Genomic DNA, 23,888 nt, shown 5'->3' with positions numbered 1-23,888 from the left:
GCGGGGCGGGGCGGTGCCCGAGCCCTGAGGGAGGCCCCGCCCCCGCGGGCAGGTGGGGCCCGGCGGGGGGGGTCCCGCCTCAGGGGGCCGGGGCCGGGGCCGGGCCGTGACGGGGCGGCGGTACGGGTACGGGTACGGGTACGAGACGGCGGCGTCCCGCGGGCTGCCCGCGGCGCGGCTGAGAGCACAGAGCGCAGAGCTGCGGGGTAAGCGGCGCCCTGAGCACAGCTGACGCTGGGCCGGAGGACGGGGCAGTGCTTTGGGCACGCTAAGAACGGCCGGGACGGCAGGCGTTAACCCTGCTGCGGCACCGGCAGCCGCGGCCGCCCGGAGCGGAGGGGGCTGGGGTTGCGGAGGCCGGCCCCGCGCCGCGGCCCCGCCGGCGGGCGCATCGGGTACCTCGCAGGTGCTGCAGCACTGCTGGCGCGGGCAGTAGACCCCCGCGTGCCGGGCCGGCCCCTCGCACGCCGGCGGGTACCGCGGGGCTCGGCGTCGGGGCGCCTTGGAGCTGGCGGAGCTGGCACCGGGCCGGACACGGCGGGGAGGTGCGCTGCATCGCAGCGGGCTTCTCGGGGAGCCTGGGGGCAGCTCGGGAGCAGAAGGGCTGTACGAGGAGCCCGTCGGCGCACACTGAGCAGCAGCGCTGGGTTGTGCTGCTTGTCGGCTTCCACGCTCAGTAGTGATTTTTCTATGCACGTTCTAAAATTTAGTCGTTTTTTTTATTATTATTATTTTTATTGAGATCTTCATTTGTTTCAGGAATGTGGTGTTTGTTTTTTTCTTCTGACACCTGATCATTTGCTGTGCTAAAGCCAGGTGGGAGCTCCATGCAGTAAGGGTATTAGGAGTTACCACCTAAATAAGAAAATGAACGCCTTTTAACGAGACTTCGAGATAGCTCTTAGAGGAAGTAGGAGGCGAGGACTGCTAACTGCTTGGGAGGTATCAAGGGCACATCTTAGAATGACATTTAGGTTTCATTAGCCTACCAGCAGATAGTGCACTTCCTAAAACTTTTTCAGTACACAAATATTTGAGCTCAGTACTGAGGCAGAATGAGATTTCACTTCTTTTGTTTTAAAAATAAATAGATAATGCAGTAAAATCCCATTCTTGAAGAGAGCCGTAAGGTACAACTTAATCTAAATGAGCAAACAGGGTATGTTTGAAATAGTCACGTGGCTGAAATGATCTTTATTTTGGGGGAGAGCTTTTATAGAAATTAATTTTGAGAATGTTTGGATAGCAAAACAAGCAAACCCAGATCCTTGTTCAGTGTGTTCTTTTTATCAGCTCATTAAGACTTCCAGTTATCATCTTTTGGGGATACTGCATCTGGCGGACGCTTAGAATAGTTAGCCATTAAAAGTACACACAAGTAAGTGGCAATAACAACTCGCTGTTCTAAGTGTATGGGGAGTAAAGCACATGGGTTTATTTAAAGACAAATCTGATTAGTTCCCAAGGCTTTTCCCAGCCTCCTGTACGGCTGTACATTAATGCATATTTTAGCTAGAGAGCTGAACACACTGCAGTTTGGGGGTTGAGCCCTCAGTCTTCCCAGAAACCCAGTAGTGGTTCCCACAAAAGAAAAAATGTATTATTTCCCCTAGTGCTCCAGTGCCCAAGAAGCACAAACGCGCATGCATTTTCCCACGTGGCTCACTTTAATCTGTGGCTTCTCAGCTACAGAATAGTAACCCAGTGTTTCTATCACTTTCTCAGCATTCAGCAGGGGACACACAGACAGAGTTCCTACCTCACAGACCCACTTCAGCAAAGTACTTGAATATGCTTTAATTTGGTGATTTACAGGGGACTAGGATATTTTTAACTCCAAACATGATTTAAATCCTTTCCTAAACTGAAGCCCTTGTTAACAGAATCAGATCATGAAGGTGAAGATGGACAGGACTTTCAAGTAATTGAAGAAGTTGAAATGGTATCAGTATATATATCTCAGTATACAAGGTGACCTAACTTTAATGTATAAACTGTAACCTTTCAAACAATGTATTGTTAATATTAATATTGGTTTAGATGACAAATGTGTAGGAAAAAGGGTAGAACTGACCTGAACTGTTTTCAGCAAAGTAAACTGGCACGGAGCAAAATAGACTAAATTTCAGGTTAAAACACTCTACCCTGATATACAAAGTAATCTTCCAAAGATCTCCCAAGGTGCATGCAATGTAAACGTTTGAACATGCACGGAATTGCATTCCTAGTTGCTCTGAGAGTAAGCTACAGCTGTGTCTTAAAAGAAGACTTTGAGCTTGGAAAGTGTTGGGTGGATGAACAAACAATCCCTTGTCTTGCAAGTACTGGTTCACTGCATTCACTGCACAGATGCAGACAAGTTAGAATCAGGTTTAGCAACAATTTCTGCTGTAACAATTTGTTTTCTTTGCCTTATGTCACCATACATCAGTTTATTTTTCTGAGCTAGACAGCCTGATCTATTCTGTTTCGGACTCTGATACATACCTAAACTTCTGGTAAGAGTGGAACAAACATCTCAGAGAAAAATATTTGCTTATATAAATGCATGGGTTCCTAACGATTTACTTTTAAGTCTTAAAAATAAATAAATCTGAAATTGTGCTACTTGTTATCAAAACTTAAACACAAAGCAGAGTTATACATTCATACCCCTGGATTGTTTAGGGGATATTTTCACTCCCTTTTACACCACCCCTAATTTTTGTGAATATGTGAGCAACAGTCTAAAAAAGTATTCTTTAAATTCTTTCGTTCTCTGCAGTCAGTTTGTAAATTTGTAGTACATTGAACAAGTCCTAGTCCAAACAACTGATGACGTGCATAGCACTTCCATACAACACACAGATGCAGTAAAAAACTGTCAGCTTCCTCCAAGTTATTTTCTGCTGGATCAGCATCTCATGAAAAGGTTCAACACATACCCGTAGCAGCAGGGAGATGGTGAGGTGCATACCTGGCAGTAAGATGAAGGAAAGGAGATAGGAGATCTCCTTTTGGCAACAGCAAAATCAAGGTTTTTTTGGCTGTTCAAGACCCACAGCCTGATTAAATTGGATAAAGGAACTAGTCTAAAAATGTAGGTTATATCCTATTTTCAGGTAGGAGAGCTATTGGATCTTACATAGTTTTGTGGGAGATTCTGAGAAAAGGGAGGTAAATTATAAAGCACTGCTTGCTCTGATAAAATGCACCTTTTAATCAGATTCTTGACTGCTGCATATTTTTATAACACGATTTATATATACTGCATTGTGTGAATGTTTTGCATTCTGCAGTAAATTTCAGCTCTGGTAACCATAATAAAATACACAAGTGATTCTGTGAGCATAATGGGGTGTTACCCTACTCTATACTTGGCCTCCGCATTCATGTTTGTCTTTGTTGTAACCTCACCCACAGTGCACTACACAACTGTGTAAGCTTGAAGCCTTTTTAATAATATACGCAGAATCCAGATCTTAGATGCTGAAAATAATCATCTCAGGTTGACCTATTTCTTGTGGAAAACAGGATTTTAGTTCTGAAGTGGATCACGTTGGTTGGTTCCTTAGTGCCACATGTTATTTTAATCGTGGTTGTGTACACAAAGAAAGCAAAGTTGCATATCTGCGAGACAGCCCAAGAGGACAGCCTTTGGGTGGTGACGTTGCTGTTACAGCCTGGTATCACAGGGAACTGCCATTTCAGATTTTCTTGTATGGACAGGACACTTAAAGAGCTAGAGAAGCCATTTAAGGGCCAAAGGAAAATAGAACTGTCTGCTTATAAAGTAAGTACAAACACGTTAAAGCTTTTGAAATGGGCCTTTAGAGAAAGTTTCCTTTGTACTACTAAAAGCTGAAGTTATTTCTGGTGAAATGGGCAATTAATTTTATTTGATCATTTAACTGAGGAAGAACTTGCATGTAGGTGGTCCAAGGAGAAGAAATACTCTATCTTCTTTAAAAGGTGAAAGAGAAATAAGGATTCTTTTACTGTCTGTGTTTCTTTGCATTTCTTCCAGTACCGGATAGTTTGCCTGACTATTTATTTTATTTACACCTTAAAATATAATTAAGACAAAATAATAAAAACATTGAAAAGGAAAAACTTCCATGTTAGGCTTGTTTAGTAACTTATTTGGTATGTTAAGCCTTGAGTTCAGCTTACAAGAAAAGAGAATATAATAATGGTAGATGGTTGTAGAGTTGTCACGTTGACAGAATAACAATTTCTTTACATTGTTTTTTAGCAATATAAACTGAAGGTTGGCTTCTGTCTAGACAGTTTCTATTCCATATTTTAAAAATAAGAGTCCAAATCTAGATTTGCTGACTTCTGCTGAATTCACAGCCTAGATTACTAATTTCACCTGGCATTCAGATGCAAGAAGTACTCAAATGAAACACACATGCTCTCTCCAAGAAATAAATTGTTCTTATTTGTGAAATGCAAGAATTCTACCACTAAGATCTTACCTGACTGAATAATAATCAGTATGAGGACTGAGTCAATTATGTGCACTGACTATCAAGGTACAAATGATAATTAGCTAGCCAGAAACAGTAATTTAGATGGCTTAAAAGCATTAGGAATACAATTCTGAATAACCATGGCACAGTGTTGTTTTTTTCCTTTAAAAAAAAAAAAATCTTCTTGGCATTTAAGCATGGTTTAGTATCAATTTGTTTTCACCCTGTAGCTCTGCCCATAGAAGTTAACTGAACTTGCCACTATACTTGAATGTTTGCCATTAACTCTGAATTAATGAAATGTACATATAATATTGCTGTCAAAGTACAAGAAATATCTTAGCAGCAACACTGTAAGATGCATTCCAATAGCTGTTTCTTCAGGGGAAAAGGTCACTAGGATTAATAATGACACGCTACGTTTACGTGTTTGTTTTTAGGTGCTGTTTTGGAAGAATAGCCTCTGATCAAGATTAAAAATTGCTGTTGGAATAATATGCGAACAGGTAACTTCTTCCAGGTATTTACTTGGATATGTATACATGTATAATTAGCATTCATTAAAGTTGCATCGATTTTGACAGCTGCCATTTGGATCGTAACAACTGCTCTGTGGGACTCCCTTCACTTACTAGGCAGCAAACTAGTTCACTAGGCAGTGGAACAAATTCTCTAAGATGTTTGCTTTGATCATTCCTAACATTTCACAGGTTTTAATCAATTATCACACAGTCCAAAGCTGATTTGTCAGTGTTTCCCACCAGTCCCCTTTCCCTTGTGTTTTAGCAGACTTCAGGTTTGGGCAGTCTGTAGTATTTTATCCTCCGGACTAGGCGTGACAGCTGAGGCAACGTAGATTATCAAGGCTAGTTTAGTTCTTTGAGGGTTAAGGTGGTGCTGAGCCTTTATTTGTTTTTCTTTTTAATAGACAGGATAGCCAAGTTATTAAAAAAAAAAAAAAAAAAGTTTGAATGGGAATAGGCAAGATAGGGGCAGGTTTTCATGCATGTCCTTGAAAAAAATAATTGTGCATCATTGTATTTAGAAGCTGCTGTTACCTCTGCCAGTTTTAAGTAAGCAGACTAGTTTTAGAAAGAGCACTATTGTTTCATTCTTTTCCACCCCCCTGCCAGTAAGATTACTTTTTTTATTAAAAAAAATAAAGTAACTTGCGTCCTACTTCTCTATTCAATCTCTAACATAGAAGGATATATAAAGACATACTATGTAGAACATATGTTGATAGCATTTCTGCAATCATTAATTGAGAAGTTAAAGCTTTCATATTTTTTAATTGCCCATCATCACTCGACTTGTTAAACTTCTCTATTTTGATTATACTAGTCTGAATGTAGTATGCATTTAACTTTCAAAGCATGTAATTGGCATTTTTAGATTAATGTATTAACTTATGTCATGAAAAATCGTAACACGTTCCCCAATGTTAATGTAGTTGGGTTTTTCCTTGTATTGAAACCTTTCTGATTTTCCATTACATTCTTCTGCATCACCGATTTTAAATTCAAAGGGATAAACTGTTCCTTTCATACACTCCTGGCCAGAGCTGTAGCTTTCAAATTTGATCCAAACTACTGTATTTCAGTAAAGTAGGCATGGAATACAATAATACATATTTTTGTATCAAAACCCACTACTAGTAGCATCCTGAATTTTCTTTTATTATTTTTCATAATTGTGTGCTCTACTTAATACTGCATTACTCAGGTACTTCCATTAAGTAGTAGCAAAATATTAATACACAAAATAGGATTAATAAAAAGTTTGTTGGAAAATGGAGCACCTGGCCCGCATGGATGTAGACGCTTCTTCAAATATCACATTTCTGGTAAAATTAAGGTTACCATTTTTCCCTTAGCATTGGAAAAAATGTCTTGCGCTAGAAAGAAACAGCCTGTAGGGAAATTGTCTGTAGTTATAACTGAAAAGGTTTTGAAGGCCTCCTAGGCACTTTTTGTTCTCTGTCCCTCACTTTTCGTAAGACAGAGTGCCTGCGGTATTTTTCTAGAACAGAAATGCCTAGCTGGATTGCAGAGCTGGTCCTTAATACATGGATCACACTGTAACAACGAGAGGATCTTTTTCCCCAAATGTTCTGAGACCTGAATGACTGAGGCATCTAGTTTACTTCAGTACTCTACTGCTTTGCCAGTATAAAAAAAGTAAGACAGGTACATTTCTGCATAAAAATGAGGAAAAGGCATAAGGCAGAATTTAAAGAAAGTTACCAAGTTCTCACAAGAAGCTCTTTTATGGCTTCCCTGAGCTGTCTGAAGACGTTTTTCTGTGGGGCCTACCTTCTACTATCTCACTTCTCCATCTGGTAGAACGTCAACAACATTTGACTCCCTCAGACACTTAATGGAGTTGAGACCAGGTCAAAGTTGAGAGTTTTGCTTTTTCTCGTAGTTCTTATAATTGCATAGGTATCCTGATACAGTGTTCTTGCATTCAATATCCTCTCTTTTCATTTAAGGAAGGATATGGACTTCAATTCAGTTACACTGCCACAGAAGTTCTACTGTTCAAAACGACTAAAATCTAATCATTTGTTCAAAAATCTACTTTTTTTTCCCGATGCCATTTTATTCTAATTGTAGTTATACTGTTACTCATGCAAAATAATAAGTATTTTACAGTGAACTTGCAGTAAACGATTTGCCAGTAGGCAAGCACAGAAAGCCTTAGAGTTAAAATAACTTTCTATTTACCTCCTAGTAACATAGGTGAAGCACACCTATCTGTTATGCCAAATCCTGAACCAGTGCAATAAGGTCAAACATCAACAATCTTTCCAGCCTTATATCTCTCCTCCAGCTCCCTAATTTATCTGAACACACGCTAAAAGGTCTAGTTACCATTTGAATGTTAACACTTTGATAGCACAAACATGAAAATGAATTCCTGTTGATCTCTGTGATAGAACTGCCTTGGTCTTAAAATGATACATGGACATCATCCACGCTTGTGTGTCAATACGACATGGTAGAAATTGAAAAATACGTGAAAAGACAGACAGTAGAATTACTAAAGATGGCCCAGTACCTACCAGGGCGCGTGATGTGATTGTTGCACAGGGTAAGGGCTAGCTAAGCATTTCTACTACTCTGAAAGGTCGGATTTATTCTATGCACAAAGCCGTGGAAGCTCCCTTTAAGGAAGAATGTCTTATGACCACACTTCCTCCTTTTTCCTGCAGGAGTAAAGAGGAACCAAAACCATTTGTTTTCTGAGAAACAAATAAGAAAATTAAAATCTCGATTCCTTGTAAACAACACTGTCTTTTGTATAGAGCATGCCTTCCATGCATAAATAGTAACACAGCAGAGTTCTGATTTTCAGAACTTCTGGGAGAAATAACAGCGAAAACAACACCTGAAGCGTGAGGTAACACATGATTCTCAGGCTTGTGATGTCAGAAGACTGTTCTATTTTACTTTTGATTGAGATACCGTGGTTTCATAAGACTGAAAGTATAAATATATATGCATATATATAAAATGAGTTACTGACACATTAAATATATGCAGTCCAACTTCCAAATTTAGACTGCTGTCAACAAGAGTGCAATTACAGTCAGATACTCCATTTATCATATAATGGGCAATTGCTTATCTAAGTGCCAGCATCAGTGTCCTGGATATTTCATTAGAATGTCTAGTTGTGTTTTAAAGATAACTTAGGCTTCTTGCATGAAGTTCTTTTTTTTTTTTTTAAAAAAAAAAAAAAGGCATTTTTGAGATCTGTGGAAATGTAACAGTCTTCTATGTATGCGACACTTCACAGGCTAGGTACTTCGTTAATTAGGATGAGAAAAACTGGTGGTGTCCAACTGCTATGATTCAGTTCTTAATACAGCCTGAAGCAGCTTTAAAATGCCCTGGGCCACAGCTGGGAATATTCTGGGATTATCTGTACTGACTCTGATCCTCTCATAGGAGCTAGTTAAGATCAAAATGGTTTATGCCAATGTAGCAGAACAAACTGGACTTCATATTATACTTATCCCTTTATTTTATATGGTTTGTGGTCACAAAAGGCAAATGAGGTAATGGAAAATTCAGATGTTCCTGTCCCTACCAGATAAACTTTTAAAATTTATTCATAATCTTACTGTCCTCTATCTGATACAGTGACATATCTGTGATCTTTTTGCACATAATTACATAAAACAATTCTGCAAGATGGATAATGCCATACACTGCTAGCCTGGAAGGCAAGACTGATTCCATGTTTGTTCCTAGTGTAGTGATAGCATGGTGTTTTTTGTTGTTCTAGTTTGTTTTTCTTAAAATGAAGCTGTACTCCCCCCCCCCCCAAAAAAAAAAAAGTATAATTATTTATAAAAATCCAGAAATCTCCATTTTTCACTGTGTTTATTTTGGTCTTATTTTGAAGATCATGAAGAACTCTGTGGCACCAGTTATGGATCTTTTTGTCTAAATGGAGGAATTTGTTATATGATTCCTACTGTATCCAGTCCATTCTGCAGGTTAGTGACACTAAAACTTGTGTTTTTAAATATTGGACGGTAGCTGTCTAAAAGCTTTCTCCATTTTGCTTCTTTAAGAATGTACTGTTAAACCATTACATGAAAGAAAACACCTGTTATCTTGGCTATCCCAAATTCAGTAATTCACGTTCAGATTACTTACCTAGCCCACAGAGAGATGACAATGAGGAAAAACAATCATGTACTTGGAATATACTTGTCTGATGGATGCAACGGTACTCAGTTATGTATGCATTCAGAATGATATCTATATTTAGGGCCATGTTTCCTCCCCTCATTACAATATAGAAAGGAACAAAATACCCTTTGCCTAATGGAGAATAAGCTGTAGGAAAGGCATTCAGAATGGCAAAGTACCTTGCCAGCTTTTCTTCCAGATGAATTATATTACAAAAATTCTGATAACATAAAAATGGCCTGACCTGAACAAAAGGAGGAGGCATGCAGAAAGGAATATGATCTTTTAATGGAGAAAAAAACAAAACAACATTTAACTCAAGACTTACTGTGTTCTCTGAATCTCACAGAATCACTTGAAGGGCGATATTTACAGCAACAGACCACTTGCTAAAGAAACATCTAGACAGCATATATAGATGCTTCTTAGGCCATTAGTTTATGGGTCCATTTTTCCTTTTGGAGCTCAGGTTGCACACTGGAAAAAGAAACATTTCCTGCTTTTGCATGTGTATTTGTTTCCTGTGTAAATACAGCCCTCTCCTTTTTTTTTTTTTTTTTTAAAAAAAAATACTTAAGACAATGCCAAATTAAATTTTAGTTTGTCATGGTTCTGTATTCACTAATTCTTAGCTATTGTTTATCAAGATAAATTATGGTTAATTTAACAAGTTTACATAACATAATAATAGACATTCAGACACCTACTGCATATACCTTTTTTCCTCCCTATGGCAGCATCTGCTCCATCTCCAATCATGAGCTATAATGAACAATAATAGGGTGAAGCAGACAAAGGAAACTGTCTTTTCTAAGGTGTCTAATTCAAATATTTCTTTCTTTTGTTTTATATGGGACAGTTCAATCTAAACAAACTCAGGTACGTAAACTCATCTAGTAGGTGAGAAAGTAATTTTGTGGTAAATGTTCATTTAAAAATATACACAGAATATCATTGTCATATAATAAATCAGATCCAGAAATGAGAATAAAACATGGGAGTGCTGCATTGAAATGATTTATTCTAACTGATAAACTTCAAACGTCTGTGATGCAAAATAAATACTATGTGCACACAAGTAAAATGTGAATTTCATGCATGTTGATATATGCATGGTTGTTTTTTTTTTTCCAAGAAGGAATCCCTTATTATTATCCCTTATTATTGATATTAAAATGCTTAAATAGAAAAAAAAATAGACTAAACAGCATCGGTGATAAGATTTCAAAGCACCCATGCTCAACTGTTCCTGGACTACATAACAAGAAAGTAAATCTGATGAAGTAACAAGTATTCAAATAAACTCGATCTTCAGGAGCACAAGTCAATCAGCATAGATAACTTTATTTTAAAAGAGCTCCAAATGAAGTCATTTGTAATTCAGGTACTAGAAGATTTTATAATCTGCTGAAGCAGAAAAGTACCATTATAAGAGCATTTCTGTTATACTCTGGCAATCCTATAGCATTTAAATTGTCAAGTACTTTTCCTCTGTATCTAATGGTTGATTATGAAGTTATATGGGTTTAAATAGAATGCTTCTATTTAAGTATGTCCTCATTCTAAGCATGTTCCTTAATCAGTCAGAGGAGGCTAATTATAGATGAGAAAGGTTTTGTTTACACACAGATATCTTAGTAATCAGCAGTGATGTGAATAGAAACAACAGAAAAAAATGCATTGCTATTCAGCAGAATTCAGAAAAATATTTGGCATTCTGGATCTTCAAGACTGGCATCATCACAGTTGTTCAAAGTTTCTATGATACAGGCTTCTTGCAGATCCCACCTAAAGCTTCCAAGTGCTCTCAAATGATCACCTCCCACCAACACAACAACTGAATCAGAATTTTAGAATCAAAGGCTGCCATCACTGTTTGTGAAGCATTGATTAGAAGGGGGACATGCAATAGGAATGTACCAGCAAAATGTAAAAGTATCTTAAAACACATTTGCATTGACATTCTATTTATTTAGACAAATGTGTTGTGCTCAACATAGTCTGCATTACCTGATGCAATGCCATTGGAAGTAATTCCACAACATATTGGGAAAATTGCATCATTCTTTAGAAACACATATTTTGTAGCATGCTAACAAATTAAGAGCCACTGTTTACTTTTGGACATTTCAGTTATTTACACTATTAAGAAATTGATATATATACATTTAAGATATTTAATAGAAATAAAACATTAGTTGACCTTCCCCCCCCCATGCAACAAAGCAGCTTTTAAATACAGCTGATGTATGTTAAAACATGAAGTTGCTCAGCTGCCATCTTCTTTTGTTCCTTTTCTAGCACTGAGTTAATGACCTTAGCAGCAAAGGGCACACCTGTCACCATAGACAAGATGAGCTTCAAACCCGGGAATGCTCAGTTGTACTACATAAACAAACAGGCGGCAGAACAGAGAAGGCTGTAAAAGCAGCCGCCCTCAGGTGTATCATCAAACACGGGGCTGAAAGATGTTTGCCTCAGCACCTGATATGCAGCTGTCCCAGAATCATTAATTAACGCAGTGCAGAATTAAGGTTTCATTGCCTGAGGTGAAGTTCTGATATGGTGCTCTTACTTGAAAGATGGCTGAGAGCCATCTTTTTTATTTCAGACAAGATACAGGTTGCATGCTGCTTTTTTTGTTTTGTTTTTTTTTTTGTTCCCTCCCTCTTTATACTCAACATTTTCCAGAGTAGAACACTGAACATGCTTTAAGATGTATGCTCAGCACTTTACAAACCATGAGGGTATTTTAAGGCCTGATGCAAGGCTGTCAAGCTCCTTTGCTTCTTTTGGGCTTAGGACTGCCTTAAACATCTGGTTCTGCTTTCTATTTAGTACAATGTGGCTAATATCTCAACAACCTTTTTGCTACACTGGCATCGTGTTTCCAATTTTTTTAACATATGTTAAATGTGGCTTCCGTGGACTGTTGATGACAGGTCAGTCTACCTTACCACAACGGTTCTCTATCCGTGACATTTTAACCTAACCCTACGTATGCAGCTCTCTTTAGCTAGAAGGACCATCTTTTCTTCCTCCTGCTTCATTTTATACTCATTCTCTAGAACTTTTCTACAAGCCTTCATTTGATGCCAAAGCCTATTTATTTTTCTCTTCCTGTATCATTTTAGCCTTGCATTATTCTCCAGGTGTCATTGGTATTCAAGAATACTTGTATGAATATTACATTCCATTTTCTATTCCTGTTATTCTATTCAGCTATACAAAGCATTTCTCTCACTTGCTAGAGAACAATGCCCCACTCAAACTACATTTCTATTCTTAAAGCATTCTGTAGTACAGGAATAGGCTACTGAAGTGCCACTACACTTACAGTAAGTATCTGGAATATTATCTCAAGCAATCAGGGCAGCCTGCCTATCTTTCCTTCTCCCAGCATTCAAATGTAGTAACTTTGAATAGTCTCACGTTGTCCTTATTAAACAGGGACCGTTTGATCCGCAGCACAGCTTTAACACTTGATAAGGATACCTGTTCCCACCCTGGCCCAGATCACTCTCCCAGTGATCTGTGCAAATTTTCCATTTTATTTTCAAAAGCAAAGAATTAAAAGAAATGGTAGTAATTCTTTGTGTAATAGTTTAGACCAGTAGTACTGAAATAGTAGTCCATAAGCTACAGGAAACCGGTGCTGGGAGCCACACCAGGCACGCATGGTGGTATACTAATAGTAATACATTTGGTAGATTTAAATAAGCTAGACATCTTGTCTGTTCCTCCCCCCTTCAACTTTTTAATCCCTCATCTGAAGTTACACCTTGCCACTACCAATGGAGAACACTAGGAACATTAAGGAGTTCAGCCCACTTTCCTCAGCTAGAGCCCGAAATTGCTTATGGTACAGATTATTATGACTTCAGTGCCAGAAATAGCAGGAAGGAGCAAGATCTTCAGTAATTCAAACAGGAAAGAGCAAATATACATACAAGAAAAATACATGCAGAATGTAGTTGTTGAATTAAGTGCTTTCCGTTTTCTGTGACGCAATAAATTCCAAGAAAATTTTGCAGAGTAAGTGTAAAAAATAAGACAGAATAATTTAGCTTCAGTTTCAGCTAGCTCATTCCAGCTTTTCAGAAGCCTCCTTCCTTAGAGTGCTTCACCTGACTGCCTGTACATGCAATCAAGTCCTGTCTGAAAGAAGTATAAGCATCCAATACGTTTTGCTGCACTGTGTGCAATACTTAGTAAAGCAGTGGGAATTTTTGCTTCTTCTGCAGCTCCTGATGTATTTTGAATCATCTTTGGAAAAAGTTCTCAGAAGCTCAATGTGTAAAATAAACATAGTAGAGAAATACTTTAGGTAGTTCTCTCAATGAATGAGAGGGTCATTGCCCGAGCATGTAACATTTCCCTGCATAAATTATTTCACTTCATAAGCTACCTTTGCCAGTTAAGTGTCTTAGGTGCACTTGGCCTCAACGAATGCTCATTTCCTTTATCTATGCAGCTGACAGTACCAGCTTGTTAGCAAAGAGCAATAAGAAGTTACACCAAAAGAAAAAAGCATGACTACTGCATGCAAGATGAGAATCAGAGGGATAACACTGTTAACACTAAAAAGGTGGATTTAATTCAGTTTTGCCTGTGAAGAAGGCAAAATTAACTGCAGAATATATTGCTCATCCAATGAATGTATAATGAAAGATATAGTTTAAGATTTTAACATAAGAAAGCAGCATGGGTTAGAATACAAATTTAATGCCCAACATGCCCAATTACCTTTACTGCAAAAATAAGAAGCAAGTGGAAGTTCTATATGAAATTGTGCTCTGAAACTAATATAAACCTCTCCCTACTCTTACACCACTTAAGTACCAAAAGCAGCCTTTAGACTTCACGTACAAGATATGCTCTAATCCATGTAAAATTTGGTTTTCTAGGTGTATTGAGAACTACACAGGAGCCCGTTGTGAAGAAGTTCTGCTGCCCAGCATCAAGTCTCAAACAAAAGGTGACCTGTTTGCCGTTCTCTTGGCTTCACTACTTCTGCTAGGAGTTCTTTTAACTGGAACATTCTACTTCCTTTGCAGGTAAAAGTGCTTCAGAGTGTTGAAGCTATTTAATCAAGTAGAAATTTCTTCTGGTAATCATGTACTAATTATTTGAATATAAAAGTACGTAATGCATTATCCATAAGGTTTGTGTGGTTATTCAGCATAATTAATGTGGATGTCTCAACTTGTTGCTTATGGTATTTTACTTCCTTCTAAATGACATTTCTAAGCTATTACTTTTGGTTGCTTTGTAAAAAGAAAAGAAAAAAAAGACACCTAGTAGACTATTTTCAGAGAGATTTTATAGTATACACAGAGTTAGAGTTATTATTTTCAAATATAGGTCAACCCTTATGTTGTCCAAAGATTTAGAAGTAGAAGCAAATTACCGAAGTGATTAGAAACTGTTTCACTGCATTGAGTTGGCAGCCAAACTAACTGATGTCTTTACAGATCCTAATTTAATGAGGAAAGTTGTAAGTAAAGAATCAAAATCAAGAACCATCCCAGACAGATATTCATTAACTAATACAGTTAGAAATTTAGAACACATCAGAGGGCTAACTCATCTACCCAGGATCAATCATGCTGGAGTAGCATGAAAACATCGGTGCTATACAGCAAGTGCCACAGGTTCTATTTTCGTAGCATAGTATAGGCATATTAGGACTCCCAATGAAAACGTGTAAACAGTTACTAGGATTAAATAACTATTTCTAGGATTGCTAGGATGCTAGGATTAATGCTATTGAGATTATAGCATCAATCTATTGATGCTATAACACTAAATACGCTTATCAGTAGACTTGCACCAAACCCAGACAGACTTACCCTCTGCATCTGAGTAGACAACGTCATCTCCTATGTCCTCCCTTGTTTTTAGGTTACAGTGCTTTTTGCGAGAGCTTACTTTCCCTTATGCTGTTAACATGTATTTATGAGACAACTTGCTAGCCCCTGTAATTATTAGTGATCATTCACTTACAGCCTCTTTCTGTTGCTGCTCTTCTGCATTTCTCCTTAGCTATGATATCCTAAGGTTCTTGCAATTCTGTTCTTTGCTCTTACATAATCATACTGCCAAATCAACCTCTCTGACCCATGCCCCTAAGGTAAGGATACCCCTTACCTTAGTCACTTTAATTAGATTAATCCTGTCTTATCAGCAGTGCAGCCACAGATTAGTAGTTAGCAAGTCAGCAAGTTAGATTAGTAGTTAGCAAGAGTATTTGCTATAAAGTTACCAGAACAGAATACAGTTTTAAGTAACTTAGAAAAAATCATGCAAGTCTCACTATAACTTTTTGTTTCTTTAGAGGCAAATCTTGTCTCTGAAAAGAGGAAAAAAGGCTTCAGAGAGCAGAGAATTCAAAGACTAATCAATTCAGGAAACTCTTTTGTATTGCATACAGTAAAATAAGGTGAAGGCTTAGGTGAGACAGCCTACTGAGTTTTACAGTCAAAGAGCCTTGCATAACAGAGTACACAAGCTTAAAAGTTGCAGGCCTACACAAATCCTCTCTTACATAGTTGTAAGGTGAGCCTCAAACACTATTTACTTACAGAAGATCAATTTACTCAGTCTATACTTAACTGGCAGAACAAGTAGAGCCTCTTTAATACAGAAACAAGGGCAGCAACTCAATCTTAACACAGTTACCCTTAAGTCTAGCTTACATACCAGGTTAATTTAGGAAATCTCATAAAAATCACAATTAATTTCTTTGAAGTACAGAAAAGAACATTACTCTCTAAAAACTGACTTATCTCACCTTGAACACTCCAGAAGGCAGGTGTAACACAATCATCATGCTCTAGGGAACTCTTCTGTAAAAGGCACACTTTACTTCCAAAAGTCCTTATCGCTTGACTGATATAACCAATGTATCAGAGGAGTCTTAACTAGCTACTTAAATTTATTCTCCTGTCCTCAGATGTACAAACAAGGATAATTGCTAGCAGCTGTCATTAATATATTTAGTTTTGCCCTACTAGCTATAACATATTAGAAGATAGTGGAACAGAGGCCTGTAAGGGTTAGATGAAAGTTTGTGTTGTCACTGACTTTGTCCTCTTTGACAGGATATATTGCATCTAAGTTTTAGAGAAATATATTATGCTATCAAGTTTCCACTACTACACTTTGTTAACAAATACGTTTGATCCAAAAGAAGAAAGCACAGTTTCTTCCCCCATATTGTAAGTAAGCATTTCTGTGGTTCTTCAAGCAGAGGATTCTAGTGTGTTTTTAGTACGTAATGTGATCTGAGAGAATGCTGAAGAGGAGACATTAATTGCAACTTGTTATAGAGAAACTTATTCCCTACAATTATACATCAGCTCTTTTAGAATTTAGGAAATCAATGCTGTATTATTTTGTCACTGTCATCACTTGCATCTGCCCTCCTTTCCAAGTTTTCTTCCTCTAAGGCTGCTTGTGGCAGATTTTAGGACCAGGCATGTGTGCGTCCATTTAATGCTCCCCACAAACAAATTCATGCAGCATACAAGGATAGGAGAAAGGGTATCATTGCTCTGCTGATAGAACTCATATGTAATGGTGAAAGTAGCCTGTAAAAGAGAAGGGCTGCGTAGGAAAAGCTCAGGGTGAACGCTGGGCAACAACTCTCCTTTTATATATAGCTGACTCGTCGCATTTTTATCAGTCAAGGATTTACTTTTTTCAATCTGCTGTTAGGCTGATTTCACGCTGTATTTGATTATATACAAGGATTCCTCACAATGATATAGTTTAAGAAATCAAACCTACAAGGAAAAGGCAAAGGAGAGAGAATCAAAGATAATGAAGAAACAGTATTTGAAATGGCTGGAGGGTGAGAATGACAGAAAGTAGAGTAAAATAACAGTAGAGGAAGGGGAATGAAGGTCTGAGTGAAAGAAACAGCAGAGAATGTAGGGAAGGAAGAGGAAGAGGGAATTCAGGAGTGCTGTAGGACAGATGATGAAAAAAACAGCTTATAACTGGGAAGTATAAACAGTTGTCTAGATTAAACCTCCTACTGTTGCTGGAACTTGCTGAAGGAACGGCTACTTTAGAACTCTGAGTTCCAGGTAAATATAATCATATAGGTAGTAGTGCATTGGTTTGCTTTCCTTTTAGGAAAAATGATGAAGAATCTTTAACAGTTGCAAAGAAAAGACTATGTTTTTATGTCTCATCAAAAATGACTCTCGTAGAACAATTTTGTATCACCATAAGAACACTGCTGTCCACACCCAAAAGTAATGTGGAAACAAGTTCAGCACTTTAGTTTCCTATTTATTTCCAGGACTGTGCTGTTTCATGGGCAATAAATGTCAATTCTCTGTCAAAGGGGGACTCCCAGTCTTTAAAGAGCATGCTCACTTCTGCTTGCTGCATTCCTCTCGAAGATCAGCACGTTGCTATGTCTAGCTATTGGATAAGGACATCTAGACACATATTAGGACACAATATCTTAGGCTGTGCAAAGCCCCATCCAACCTGATTTTGAACATTTCTAGGAAAGGGACATCATGCCAACAACTGTATTTTTAGCAAAGATTGTGAATGTAAAATATATCCATATATATAATATACACACATATACACATTGTAAAGCAGAACTGGTGTTGTAAGAGTGATTTACTATTTAATAATAATTTAAAAAAGTCTTGGAGTATGGGTGCAGTGCCTTTTTAGGTGCTGCATAACCTGTGAGCAGATGGAAGTACACGATCCAGCACATGGAAGTAGAGCAAAACCAGATGAAGCTTCTCTCAAACACACACAGCACCCTGCCTGTAAACAGCACTGATAAAGTCTACAGTTGTCCTCTGAGGAAAACAGGAAGGTATTCAAAATCCCTGCTATTACATTGTTACTGAGGGAACAAATGGCGTGTTTTGCTACAAGCAATTCAGGTGTCAGTAGAGGTCCACCTGGCCTTCCTACTCCAGAAACGTACTGTACAAGGCTTACTGGAAGACAACATAGGAAGGTAGCTGATTAGCACAGATTTCACATAACACAGCTTTTTTAAAAAAACCATAGTGCAGAGTGTCATGCACACAGCCCAGAGGGGCAGAGAAAACCCTAGGGAAAACTAAAATCTGCAGTTCATTGCTATACTTTATTGCAAGTCTCACTGAAATGCCAAATAACCGGTATGATAAGCTTATATTGATGAATGGGAACTCAGCCAGCCAAAACAACAGGGACTAGGCATACAGCCATTTGAGCTATCCAAGACAACAGATTTTGTGGAGGAGTTATACCACCACAGGACGCAAACTGGACAGAAAAGAGAATAGCTCATGACTTTTCTCAAGAGCGCAGATGTCTAATTACTATTAAAAGGAAGAGGGAAAGAAACGAGTGATCAGTTCTATCTAAAGGATCTGCTTCTCCTCAAGAAAGTATGGAAAATATCACACTATTGACATTTCACTTCCAAATACTGAGAGTTACTGATAAATAATTTTGTGGTATCTACTCATTGTTTAATAAAGACCTGAGGAATCAGACTAGAACAGGAACATTAACTTCAGGAGAGAAGCTGTCTAGTTCCAAGTGCTGTTCCTGCCTCTGATCTCTGTTGTTCTCCTTCAAATACATGCTTCTCAGAAATGATGAGTATTAATTAGGCAGTAATTGCAGAAGACCTGTTACTCTCCCCTGGTAGAAGAGTCAATTAATTCGTGTCTTCTCTGATAACTTCTTTTTGTTCTCTGTGTTGTTTATTTATTTATTCATCCCTGATGTCTCTTTTTTGTTTCCTACGGTCAGGAAAGCATCCATTCCCAGAACAAGTTCATCAGAGTGTGGGGCCAACCTGGTTGAGACCACAAGCAGCAATGTCTGCAACAGTGAGTACACTTAAAATGAAATGACTGGACCCTGTGACAAAAGCTGAGGAGGAAGCTTTCGTTAGTGAAACTCATGTTTTGTTTGTTTTTCAGAAATAATAACAGAGTAAAGCATTAGCATGGAAGAATGGTGAGAAAACGACATGCAGAGCAACCATAAAAGTTGTAGTGGTTGAAATGGTAAGGGGGTTAAGTAAAGAAAGTAGGCTGTAAGAAGAGGCCTACTTCTGTGTTAGAGAAAATTGCAATTAATACATAAACAGTTGCATTTAGCAGAGTTTTATGTATTTTTAAGGGTGTATCAAATTATACAGAAATCACTATAACCTATGTTTGAATTTTGTGAGATACCATTTTCAACGATGAACAGATAAAAGCATGATATAATTTTGTTTCTTATTGCATGAGAATTATGAAATCTTTTTTCACTACAAAGAGAACATGAGACAATCATAGGACTTTTTAGCACGAGGTAATACCATGAACTTTTGATACGACTGTCCCAAAGGAGTTAAGGACTCTCTTCATTCAGTAGCTTCAAAATTTATACTTGTCAGATATGTCACGGATTTGGCTTGTTTCAGAATACACTTACCAGATGTAGGAGAAAAGAAGTACCTTTCTTCAGCTAATACTGTTTGTTTTTATTAATAGTAAGATATGAGGGTGAGATACCACTGCTAGTGTATTGGTCAGCTTTCTGGCACAAGATTTTAATTCAAATTAAACAAAAATACTAAGAAAAGAGGTTGGTAATGGTTAGTAGTAGTCTACTGGGTAGAGCATTTACCCTTTGCTTGGTATATGTCCCTAATATTAAGCAATGTACCTTTCTTGATGGTTTTATTTTTGTCTTGCCTTCTTCTAAAATTCTCACTACTGATCTAAGTCTTACCTTAAGTTTTCCAGTTGATATTTCAGACACTAGAAGTCAGGAAGTGTATTCATTGGGTCCATTCCTGAAACAATACATTATCCAGCCAGGTGTGTTGGCTGGACAAGCACTGCCCTCTCTAAGGATCCCTTTGTTTTACTCACATAACCATTTGCTGATCACACCAATATATATATTGCTATCTGGTTCCTTACAGGATTCCCTTACTCTGGCAAAGAGAGGTCAAATGACATGGTCTTTCTCTCTTTCTGCCTTGATGACACAAAGAGACCAGATGGGTAGTCAGCGGCACAGAAAATGGGAATTGAATAATTTTATTTTCAACTCATTTCTATCACTGGAGGTTGCAACTAGGAAAAAACACACCTATTTCCATAACGGCACATTACCTAGCAGTTCACTCTATGGCATTTATAATGTTGTTTTGAAGAGAAAGTTTATTGAGAAAATTCCAGGATTTCAAAGGGGAGAAAATGCTGAATGCAGATTTCTCATCTCTAAAATAAAAAAACTGGAGGTGTATAAAAATGTAGGTGCAAAGAAAAATTTGAACAAGCTTCAATTCCTAGGGTGTCTACTGCATGCTCTTGTGTCAGAAAAAATACTGTGTATTTTATATCAACGTAGACGAAAGCACAGCAAGACAGAGAAGAAAAGGCACAATGCTACAGTGTATAAGGTAAGAAGTCAAGGAGAAAACCGTAATATAAAAACTATTAGAAAACAACACAGAAAAATACATTACTTTTTGAGGACTCATTTCAGAGAAGTTGGAGCCCAAGTTAAAGCTCAGCATCTACAGGGAAAATCTGAAAGCATCAAAGCAAGTAGAGGCCCGGATCCAGAGAAGTTGCTTACTACGTTATATAAATCACTGAAAGATAAGTTTCTCCCCAAATTAACTGAACTTAGATGTTATTTCTTGGACTTCAAACCCTTAGCAGATACTCATGAGGAAGCTGATAATGTTGTTTTAAAGGCTAGGAAAGATGAAAGTGGTTTTTCATCACATATGGACATACCAGCGTTAAATGCAGAGTTTAGATGTGCAGCAATACTGACAGCTACATTAGAATCCGTGTTACTTAAAATACTTGGCATAGCCTCAGTGGAAATTAGTCACAGACAGCTGTTAAATAATTTCCATGTGTTATTGATCATGAGACATTCAGACTTAGTAAACTTCAGCACGCTATTTTCATTGAAAGAAGAAAAGGCTTATGGTCATCTTAAATGGAAATTCAGGAAGGAAATACTAACAGAAGATGTGAAAAATAAATGGATTCAAGTTGTACGCTATAATCTCTTACAACCCTCTCAGCTTTCCAGACAAGCATGGAATAGTTACTCAGTATTACCAATCATGTTTCCATTATCCAGGAAACAAATTACACAAAAAGTGAGAATGAATAAACCAAAACCATGTTTAAATGCAAACAAATTGATTTATGAAACAACGTTATCTTTGAATGAAATCCTATTAGCGATTCCGGTTCCTTCTAATCCATTGCAACTGAGAACATTTCAGCTTCTAAAATTACTTATTTCAACTCACAAGCTTGGGGAATTTGTCTTTCAGGTCAAAAGTAGATTAGGCTACAAATTCATTTTCAGCTGGCCAAATGCCACAGAAAGTGCAGGGTAGCCAACCTTACATCCAATTTAATAAAATTGTGCAACGCTTGCTTACAAAATTAAGCAAGTAGTCCTGTGAGCAAGAAAGCTACAGGAACACTGGTTCCAATGGATCTGATCTTGAGCCCGGAGTCAGTGGAACATAAAAAGTGTTAGGTGTATAGACGGGGATGAGTCAGTCTCTTCTCTGCTTGACTCCAGTTTTCATGAAACATAAAATCTCCTGTCTTTGACATTACCCCTCCACCAGTTTAAAGGTTACAAGGGGAAGAGAAGGGGAAAAGACTAGTTTCCTAGGAGCCTACACTAATACAATTACACACCAATTGATTTGTTACAGCAAGAAGTCTCTTATACTTGAGGATCGTGTTTTCCTTCCTCATAGTAAAGGGCTCTTCTTACTGTGTTAGTGAATCCTTCTGATCATTTGCAGAACAAAATGCCAACCACCACTAACAGGAAATCTCTTTAGAGACCTAAGTAAGAGGCTGCTTATATGTTGTTCAGTCTCTCCTGCATTTTTTCAAATACCTGTTCAAGGAAAATGAAGATTTTTCTGTGCTGCAGTCTTTGGATTTGTATCATTAAATATTATGTTGTAAGACCAATGGGCAATACATTTGGTAGCACTACCCATTCTAACAGCACCTTCAATATTATTCCACCTCTTCACAATTTACTGCACAAATATATATATATATATTTTTTCCTCCTGGCCCTGCATTTTGAAAGAACAGCAGAGAGGCTCTGACAGTATGACTTAGTTATTTCAAAATGGACAGCAGGAAATAAATTGGGGAGAGAACTTGCCACAACAGACGTTCCATCTGTGCCACTGCTTTCTGTTTTAAGTGTTGTGACTGTGGGAACTACCAACTGACCAGAATCCAAGCAGAAAGGTAAAGCAGTGATCATAGCTAATAAGCTAAAATTTCCTGTTATGTGTTCAGCAAATTCTGTATCGGGAGATATGTACCTAGAAGGGGCTGCCCAGGGAGAGAGAGCTTTTGTTCAAGGTGGTTATGGATGGAACATGGGACAACCACCTCTTCTATATTAAAAGATAAGCCCACACCCCTCAATTAAGTTCCACTGGTATTTGGCGTCCTTTCAGCTTTAAATGATACCAAGCTATTTAAGATAAAACTGACAGAACTGAGGATTAGTTTGGGTAGAAGTTTTCACTTGTACTACGACCATATTCAAACCCGGGAATATTACTGAAGGCGTATCTGTGTGAGTCGGGGTGGGGGGGAACTAGGTTATGATTCTCTGGCAATGTTATTTACATTAGCAGGATGCAAATGTTCATTGTATCTCTCTCTCTATGTAATGTCCTCTGTTGACATGTATGCATGTTAATGAAGAGATGGAACATTACTGTATTTCTGTTTATACTGAATAACCAGAAGAATCTAGACATAAATTGTTGTGTTTTGTTTTGTTTTGTTTTTTTTAAAGATAAGTGAAAAAGGTTCTTCGTTAAGCAAGTACTGCAGTATTTTCTGCACTTCAGGGGAAAACAGACAAACAAAAACGTGTTTGCCTAAAGATGTTAACAAAATAATCATTGTTGTATGTAATATTACTTGCTTGTGCTTATTCCAAGTCTGTTCTTCTTGTGGTTTTTGTACTTTTAACCTGTTCAACATAACCCATATTCTAATATCTGAGAGCAACTTCTTGACAGCGAAGTACCAAATAGAAATGAAGTACTGAAGTACTTACAGGCAGGTTGCAGCTCTGGTGCATATTTGGGAGCGATACTCCAAAAAGCCTTTCACCAGCATTTTTTCCTACAGCTAGCTAAGGGTGCATAAACAGAACCTGAAATAACATCAAGATAGTGCTGTTTTCTTCCCCCAAATGAACACTAAATACAATTTCTAACGCTTAAATTCAGCTCTGTGTCAGTTTGTACCACATCTGAATGTTCTCAGTGAACATTACAAGAGACTGGTTTCAAGCCACGCTCCCAGTGTAAATAATGGTGTTTGCACTACTTTTGTACAGGCAAACGGTGGGCTGTAAAACTGTAGCTGACCATCCACTGGCATTTTTAACAGGGCTCCGTAATTTGAATTTATGTTGTACATTTCTATTCTTTTTTTCTCCATCACAACATTCACTGCTGTTTCAAACTATTCAGTCATTTTCACTGGTTCTGGAATTCCTGTTTTTAGGGGACTAGTGTTTGCTCTCGCTGTTGCCACACTGTCTACTCAACCAAGATGAGCTTAATTTTAAAAAAGCTGTTTCTAACTCAGAGTTGTGAAAAATTACCTCGAGAAGGTGACATGACTGCCACTGATGCAGCAATAAGAAT

At 37.9% G+C, this 23,888-nt stretch overlaps 1 protein-coding gene across 6 annotated transcripts; it reads left to right on the top strand.

Annotated features, from left to right (window-relative positions):
* Nucleotides 1–109: 109 nt before the first annotated feature.
* Nucleotides 110–23,170, top strand: NRG4 (neuregulin 4). 6 transcript variants are annotated; one of them, XR_004753520.1, is made up of 8 exons: nucleotides 123–206; nucleotides 1,884–1,971; nucleotides 4,895–4,960; nucleotides 8,871–8,964; nucleotides 14,071–14,220; nucleotides 18,953–19,032; nucleotides 19,126–19,212; nucleotides 20,124–23,170. XR_004753520.1 is itself a non-coding variant. In XM_035335614.1 (7 exons), the coding sequence occupies exons 3-7, from the start codon at nucleotides 4,951–4,953 to the stop codon at nucleotides 19,140–19,142; spliced, it is 351 nt and encodes a 116-aa protein (XP_035191505.1). In that variant the 5' UTR covers nucleotides 124–206; nucleotides 1,884–1,971; nucleotides 4,895–4,950; the 3' UTR covers nucleotides 19,143–23,170. The 6 variants fall into 6 exon arrangements, 5 of the variants coding, with proteins under 5 accessions (XP_035191506.1, XP_035191505.1, XP_035191507.1 ...); XM_035335614.1 differs by having other exon boundaries at nucleotides 124–206; nucleotides 19,126–23,170; XM_035335616.1 differs by having other exon boundaries at nucleotides 139–206; nucleotides 1,884–1,942; nucleotides 19,126–23,170.
* Nucleotides 23,171–23,888: the final 718 nt, after the last annotated feature.

The sequence above is a fragment of the Oxyura jamaicensis genome, chromosome 10, assembly GCF_011077185.1.
Source record: "Oxyura jamaicensis isolate SHBP4307 breed ruddy duck chromosome 10, BPBGC_Ojam_1.0, whole genome shotgun sequence".
In the NCBI taxonomy this organism is placed as follows: domain Eukaryota; kingdom Metazoa; phylum Chordata; class Aves; order Anseriformes; family Anatidae; genus Oxyura; species Oxyura jamaicensis.
This window is presented reverse-complemented; position numbering and strand designations above follow the sequence as displayed.

Excerpts from the sequence above, each read along its gene's own strand:
- NRG4 (XM_035335613.1), top strand. The coding sequence starts at position 19,788 with ATGGTTAGTAGTAGTCTACTGGGTAGAGCATTTACCCTTTGCTTGGTA.